Here is an 8,667-nt window from a genome sequence, read left to right as displayed (position 1 = left end):
AATGGTTTCTGACTTTTCTAATTTTTTGGAAGGATAATAATTAAATGAAGGCTTAAAAAATGAACGGTTTGGATCGTTGAAATAAAATTTGTATTGGATCCTACAAGGTGTCCTATATATAAATAGGGGGCGGATCTGTGGCACTATATTTTTTACACAAATTTTCAACCATTAGATTGAAATGGATTGAATGGCTACGATTAACTGAACTAATATTTTTTAAGAAAAATATAGATTGAAAATAATTATTAATTGACTTTCTCTTTCTTATTTCTTTATCCTCAATCAATGTTTGATCAAATCTTCCTATTTCATCGTTCTCTATCCTCTAGAATTCTTCAATTAATGACTTTCCCATCCTCCTCCTCTTTCTTCTAAAGCTTTACAGGTTTCTGATTTTTCTTCTCCATCCCTAACTTTGTTTTTTGCTTTTTTTTTACTGCTTATTTTTTAGGTTGTTATAGTTATACATGGATTTATGACTCTCGAAGAAAAGGCTTGGGGATAACACCCCACCCACACACACACAATGAACTGCAAGCAAACTGTCTTTTGTCGTATATTTTTTAATGTTATTATTAATCATAATGAATAAATGCTAAATCTAGTAAACCATTACGATGAGAGAGAGAGAGAGAGAGAGAGAGAGAGAGAGAGAGAGAGCAACACAGAGTTACACCAACCAAACCGTAGAGAAGAAATATTGCAACAAAATTGGCCTTTTTCTTTTTTGGTTAAATATTGGTGTAGATGACAATGGAAAGGGGAAGGAAATGGGGAGGTTTCGCAGGATATTATTTGAGAAGAGAGAAAATGATAAGAAACAAAAGGGGGAAAGATAATTGAGTGATTTTCAGGATTATCATAACTAATAAATAAAAAAGAATTTAATTGGCATTAAAGATTTAATTTAATTTAAGTAATTAATGAAACATAATCTCAACCATTCAATTCATTTCAATCTAAAGGTTGAAAATTTGTGTCAAAACTTATGTCAAAACTTATATCAAAAATATTGTGCCACGGATCTACCCCTATATATATAGGGTTAGGATCATGAGACACATTATAACACACATTTTTTTAAGGACACACATTATAACACACATTTTTTTAAATAATGGGTCCATTCATTTATACTTTTGTTAATTAGTAGAGTTGGATTTAGTTTCATCAGGACTTACCTCTGGAAAGCAAATTTAATTCATGATCAAATATTTACAGTCCCGATCTCTTGGACTACAGGAGTCCAAGAGATTTGTGATCACTCACCGTTGGAGGTAGATTCAACGGTTCACTCGCTCTTGCACTCCTTTTAAGAAACTTTTTTTAACCATTGAATTAACATCCAACGGTGGGTGACCACAATCTCTTGGACCCCTGTAGTCCAAGAGATCGGGGCTGCAAATATTTATTTGGGTTGACTAAAATAAAATCCCCTCAATTTTGGTGATCTTTTCAAATTAATACCTGAACTTCTAATACCCTACAAATTGGTACACCAACTTACAAAAAATACACAAATGAGACCCTTTATTACCCAGATCGTTTATTGATATGGCAAACGTGGCCCCAATTTTTCTACTCATGTGGATCCTATGTAGACAAAGCAAATAATAAACAATTCTGTATTATAAAAAAGTATAATTAAATCAAATTAATTTAAAAAATTAAAAAAAATCTCTTTCCTCCCCTCCCCTCCAGCCGTTCCCACCGGACTTACCCCTTCTGCCACCCAGAATTTCTCAACATACCCCACACCAATCACGCCAGCAATGGCATCAACATACCCCACACCAATCATTCATTTTTACAGAACCAACTCCAGTAAAATTACCAAGAAGAAAACATTGAAAATGGCGCACCAAGGTGAAGGAGGTGACCTTCTGCATCTCAACTCTGCTAGTAAAATTACCAAATAGTAACAGTAGTGTTGTGGCTACATGCCTGGTGGCAGGAAATTAATTTATTAGAATAAACGACCAAATTTGGTCTCGTTCATCATGATTCATGGTTAACCGCGTACGGTGCACTCTTGAAATGATTGGGACCCCAATGGACGCTAGCTGAACGTCGTGGGGTGGTTTATTGGACCTTTGGAATGTTCAAAAGTCATCTACGACATATATCTATACTAGCCTCTCCGCACGCGCTTTCGCACTTGGGAGAGGCTCTTTTTTTTTAAATTTTAAAATTTATTTTAGAAATAAAAAAGATAATGGGTAGTTGTGTTCCATAAAAATAGAATCCATTATCTGATTTTTCTTTTAATTTTAAAATTTTTTTAATATGAAAAAGTGTTAACTTACCATATTATCCTCATTTGATTAATAATTTTAATTCTTAATGTTTGTATTAACCAAGGGCATTTTCTGGTATTTTAAATGTTTCACCATTCTCTGCCTTTTGCTTTATATATACTAGCCATTTGGCACATGCTCAAGCATGTGTCAATTGGTTTTCTTTTTTCTTTTTTATTTTATTTTTAGAATTAAGAAAAAATAATGTGGGTAGTTATGTTCCATAAAAGTATGACCTATTATCTGATTTTCTTTTTAATTTAAAATTTTTTAATATGAAAAGAAAATGTGAATTTACAATATTAGCCTCATTTAATTAATAATTTTTATTCTTAATATTTGAAATAACCAAGGACATTTTCTGGTATTTTGAATGTTTCACCATTCTTTGCCTTTTGCTTTATATATACTAGCCTCTCTGCACGCGCTTCCGCGCCTGCAAGAGGCTTTTTAAAAAAAAAATTAAATTTATTTTAGAATTAAAAAAGATAATGGATAGTTGTGTTCCATAAAAATAGGATCCATTATCTGAATTTTCTTTTTTTTTAATTTTTTTAATACGAAAAATTTTGAATTTACCATATTATCCTCATTTAATTAATAATTTTAATTTGTAATGTTTGCATTAACCAAGGGCATTTTTTGGTATTTTGAATGTTTCACCATTCTCTGCCTTTTGCTTTATATATATAGATATATATATAGATATATAGATATATAGATAATTTACTTTTTCTAATTTATGCTATATTTGGTCCAGAGGTCTTGCTGGACCGCAAAGGAAAAAACATGCTGAGGCTTGTGTTTTAGCTTATAATATGTTCATACTTGTACTCAATAATGAGGGTTTTCCTTTCGTTCTTGGACAGAGGTGGGGATGATAAAGCTCAGGTCGGCTCCAGAAACTACAGATATGATGAACAGAACAAGTGTTGTGGCTTCCGGCCTTCGGCTTCCCTTCCGTTACTGGGTTCTGGTCTTACAACTGCCTATAATGTTGTTCTTTTTTTGAAGAAAAGTAAAAGACAAAGTATTTTATATATATGTGGGCACAAAGGAAACATTGCAGAGTCAAGAATGGTGCGGGGAGACATTCGAGATCAAAAGTAACATAAGGTTTAACAGGCTGCTGCCAAGCCAACGTACGGTAATTAAGGTTTATATATATTACCAACATAACTCAAAAATAAAATTTAAAATTATTGACAACATCGATCCTAGGTATAACCGAACGTGCCCAACCCCCGACAGCATCTGCACTCAACCCACAGACAGCATTTGGAGGGGAAGAAAAGAGAAAGCTCATGAAACATGGGTGTTGAGCAATTTAGACTTTAGTTGTACATAGTCCAATTTAACTATATTTCGGCACGCGCCCCATGACTTTCTTGCACTCCATTCAACATTACTAATTAAAGTTAGGAGCCGAAATCTAACCAACGTTTACATCTGCAGTCTGCACGTAATTACGTAGAAAATTACTATGGAAAGAAAGGTTGAGGCTTAGAACCCTTTTTTCCAAAGTAATTTTGTTGGGCCCGGGCTTGACACAACTTGACGAGGTTTTGATGGTTAAAAGTCATACCACAATTAGTCATTGTGATTGTCAGTTTGATTAACGAACAAGTCCATTAATTGGCCAAGTCTTTTCAATTAACGGGAAAAAATGGTCTATTTCAGCTCATCAACGTACTAAAATAAGAAGCCGAAATACTTGGAGGCGTTTACACATGCTAAGCAAAGTTTACATCTGCAGTCCGAACGTAGTTACGCAGAAGATTAGTTTAAGGATGAGGTCTTGAACCCTTTTTTCTTAAGTAATTTTGTTGGCTCCGGTTTGACTGGTTTCTTGAGGAGGTTTTGATGGTTAAAAGTCAGGGAAAGAAACCACGCAGTTCTCAGTGCAGGGTGATCCGCCCACAGACTACTTAATTAATTAATCTTATCAAAATATATGTGGGATCTCACTGGAGTTGGACTACTTAATCCCATCCAATTAGAGACTAATTACAATAAATCTCATCGTTTTCCCTCTTTGTTAGAGGTTCATTAATTTGCTTTCAGAGCCTCAAACAGTAATTGTACAGAACTCCCATGCATATGCTTTAAGGTAAGGTAGGTTCATTTGAATCATTTGAGGCTCACAGACCCTTCTCAAGTTTTCAGATTTTGGTTTGCATGCTTCTATTTGATTTTTGTATGTAACATTCTTAAGGCTTGACCTTTCTCAGAAAAGCTGTCAACGTCCATACACTTGGCTGGGCAAAGTTCCTCAGTTTTCTTTGTGGGGTTATTGAAACAACCAAACAATCAAGTCTTCTAACCCTAACTGTGCAATTATTGCCATGATACTGTTCAAAATGAAGTTGATGTCGTTTATATATACAACAGTATAAGTCTGAATTACAATGGACGAGTGCTCTTAACTTTCATATTAAAACTTTTGAATTTTTTTTTTCTTTTCTTGTTCTGAATCTTAAACTATAGAAATAATACTAGATTCCATATATCCTTTTAAGCAGCGATCTCTTGCGACCTTAGAGCCCTTAATTATTGCATGAATTTTTTTTAAATGATACAATAAATCTCCTGATATGTATGAAGGGTGCTCCATTTGAAATAGAAACCTGTCTTACAGACGATGGTTATCGTTTCCATTGCACACAGGTACCTTGGTCAGAATAATTTGCAGAAGTACACCACCAGAAGCCCATTTGAGTTTTTCAGCCGGCTTTTAGTCTTTATTTGGATCAGAAAGTACACCTTGTGGCTGCGGTACTGAATCATGGCTAGGTGCAGTCTCACCTTAACTGTCTTCATCATTTTCTCAATCTTAATATGGAGTACTTGTGCTTGTGGTGCAAGAGGCACGGACACACTTAAAACAGGTAAGACTCTAGATTACTCCAGCTTCTTAGTTTCTGCGAACGGGAAGTTCACTTTGGGTTTCTATGTAAGTAGTGATCACAACAATTCGAAGTATTCCAGATACATGAATTTCAGGCAGAAAAATACTTGACTCATTACACATAATGAGGAGTTCTTCCTTCTTATCACAAATCACAGTGTGTATGCATATATGCAAGAATTTTTCCTTGTTTTCTTTTCAATAGTCTTTTCTTTTTGTGGTCATTTGTATGGCAGACTGTAATTTGAAAGTTAGGATGAGGGACAACAAATGTGTTCTAATTTTGTATCATAACAAAATACATATATAGCTAATTAAATGTTGCGATACTAGATGCAGCACATGATAAGTGGTTATGGATTGGCTCTGGCAGTACTGCTGCTCTATTGGTAGCGGTGCTTTGGATCGTGTGCTATTTACGAAGGAGAAGAAAATTACTACGTTCCGGTATAAATTCTTTAAACTTAATGTGCAGCCGTTTATACAGAACATGTACATATATTAACCTTGAAACATAATATTGATAGAATGATTCTCATCTCTGACAAACAAAAAGGGACAGTGATTGAGAATGTATTGGTCGACTTGACGGACACTAATGTCAACGGGCTTCCAAATGATGGAGTGATGGAACATGATTTAAGAGTATTTAGCTATGCATCTGTCATGGCTGCCACTGACAACTTCTCCATTGAAAACAAGCTTGGTGAGGGGGGATTTGGACCTGTTTATAAGGTAAGTCTATGATTATTATTGAAAGCATTTTTATATCGATTTCCAAGAAATACCTGATATATTTTTGTACCATTAATTCAGGGAAAACTGGAATCAGGACAAGAAATAGCGGTGAAAACGCTTTCAAGATGTTCGGGGCAAGGAACCTCTGAGTTTAAGAATGAATTGATACTCATATCTGAACTTCAACATACGAATCTTGTTCGTCTGTTTGGATTTTGCATTCATAACGAAGAGAGGATGTTAATATATGAGAATATGCCAAACAAAAGTTTGGACTACCTTTTATTTGGTTGAGAACACATACTATTACTTTATTCTTATACACAAACATCTATTTGTTATTTATTCTGAAGTACGTAAGTATTGTGATATATATTACTCATCCTTCTAACTCTATTTTAGGTACTGATCCAACCAGAGGCCTGTTACTAGATTGGAAGGCGCGTTTTGGCATAATTGAAGGAATCGCTCAAGGATTGCTTTACCTTCACAAATACTCAAGATTGAGAGTAATTCATAGAGATCTAAAAGCTAGTAATATACTACTTGATGAAAATATGAACCCTAAAATCTCTGATTTTGGTATGGCAAGGGCATTTGTCCATAATGAACTGGAAGCAAATACTGATAGGATCGTTGGGACATTGTAAGTAAACAGTACATATTCTTAATTAACATGCATATATATAATTTCACTTTTGGTTGTTAATCATGCATTCATGTATTTTATACGTACTAATTTTTTTTTTTTTTTTCATTTGAAATAGAGGTTACATGTCTCCGGAATATGCCATGGAGGGAATTTTCTCCCCAAAATCCGATGTCTACAGTTTTGGAGTACTAATGCTAGAAATCATATGTGGTAGAAAAAACAGCAGCTTCTACCATGATGATCGTGTGATCAGTATAGTAGGTTATGTACGTCAAACACATATATACCATGTTTGATAAAATTTTCAGGTGTGAGATTATGATATCCTAAATGAATTAATTTGATGATCTTATTACATCAGGCATGGGAGCTATGGAAAGAAGGGGCAGGGCTAGAACTTATGGATCCAACACTAGGCGAGTCATGTGTTGCGGATCAATTGTTGAGATGCGTTCATGTTAGTCTATTATGCGTGGAGGAAAATGCCGTCGATCGACCCACCATGTCAGATGTCATATCTATGTTGACCAATGAAGGTGTGCCATTACCTATACCAACAAAGCCAGCATTTTTCACAAAAAGAAGGGTGGTCGGCCGGGGTGGCGTGGGTGGAAATAATTTGGAACTTATTATATCAATAAATGGCTTGTCTAATTCGGATTTGGAGGGACGTTAAAATCACTAATATATATTTGGTTAGCCTCAGTTATACTTAATTTCATAAGTGTTATATATGGTACTACTTTATAAAATTGTAAATAATAAAGATAGATGATGATATGTTCGAAGCTTGATCTTCAGGTGATGCTGGCTATATGTGAATTTCCAAAATTATTTCTTCCAAAAACTATGTTATTAACAAGGCACTAGTGTCAATATCATAATGTCTGCTCCGCTTCTATATTTTCCACGTAGATTATCATATATATGGTTTATGTTTGCGCAAATTTCTTACGGGAGAATATTTGTGTATAGATTCTTCATCTTTTGAGTTTCCTTCTTTTTCTTCTTCGATTCATGTAGAATAAACATGAGTTAAAGACTACATCTGAGGGGTGTTGGCCAAAGGCCCTCCGATGTTTAAGTTAGTTCAATAGTAGCCGGCGGCAATGGAGTAGCTATGTATTTATAGGGCTCTAGCCATCTAGGGTTTTTCAAAGAATATCTTCTTATTTGGAAGGAAGATATTCTTTCCCTAAAATGTAGAGATTGAATCTATTAGGGATTTGATTAGGATCCAATCACTAATTGATGTTAATATCCCCAAAATATGATATTATCCAAAATTGATGATATTATCTTTTAATTGGTGATTATATTCCCATATAAAGATCATATCCTATATTTAAGATAATATCCCCATTTTTGGTATCAATTAATTGGCCAAATAAATGGGTTCAATTACTTACCTAGGAGATATTCTTCTTATCCATGTGGCACCTTGTGATTGGAAGCCGGAATATTTGCTCCGACAAATGCCCCCAGCTTCTACATGGCGTTTGTAAGGCACGGAGGAGATGAAAAATATCTTTCTGGCTTCCCAACTACATCTGGGCTTTCTTCTTTGAGTTGGACTTCTTTTGCAAATTGGGCTCCTAATTGAAGCAGACTTTTGACTTTTTTTTGGAGTTGGGCTCCCAATAGGAATAGGCTTGTGATTCCTCCTTGACCTAGGATGCCCAATCTTTATAAATAAAAGGCTTCTTTTCACTCCTCTTCAAATTGCAAACTTGTTTTCTCTACTCTCTAGCTTGAGAAAGATCTTGGAGAACTGTACTGCTTGTCGAAGAGAGAAGTCAACGTGTGCACCAAGGTATGTTGAAGAGAGAAGTCATCGTGATGGCATGGGACGGCTGCAGTTGCGATGTCTGCAGTGGCCATGGTGGTGGTTGCCGTAGCTGCCCACCCATGCACTTCCTTTCTTCTTTTGTTTTCCTGTCGGAGCTGTTTGGGCCAAAAAGCAACCACACGTCTGCCCACTTCTCAAAAGGGCCCACGAAACAAAAAAAAAAAAGGAGGATTGGGCTTTGATTTCAGAACTAAGCGGAAGCCCCAAAGCCAGAACTAGA

General features: G+C 35.2%; 1 protein-coding gene across 1 annotated transcript; it reads left to right on the top strand.

Annotated features, from left to right (window-relative positions):
- The first annotated feature begins 5,736 nt into the window (after positions 1–5,736).
- Positions 5,737–7,274, top strand: LOC117625311 (G-type lectin S-receptor-like serine/threonine-protein kinase CES101). The gene is made up of 5 exons (XM_034356892.1): positions 5,737–5,943; positions 6,025–6,235; positions 6,349–6,592; positions 6,714–6,864; positions 6,960–7,274. The coding sequence occupies exons 1-5, from the start codon at positions 5,737–5,739 to the stop codon at positions 7,272–7,274; spliced, it is 1,128 nt and encodes a 375-aa protein (XP_034212783.1).
- Positions 7,275–8,667: the final 1,393 nt, after the last annotated feature.

This window comes from Prunus dulcis, chromosome 4 (genome assembly GCF_902201215.1).
Source record: "Prunus dulcis chromosome 4, ALMONDv2, whole genome shotgun sequence".
NCBI lineage: Eukaryota > Viridiplantae > Streptophyta > Magnoliopsida > Rosales > Rosaceae > Prunus > Prunus dulcis.
Note: the sequence above shows the minus strand (reverse complement) of the source record. Positions and strands in the feature narration are given on the sequence as shown.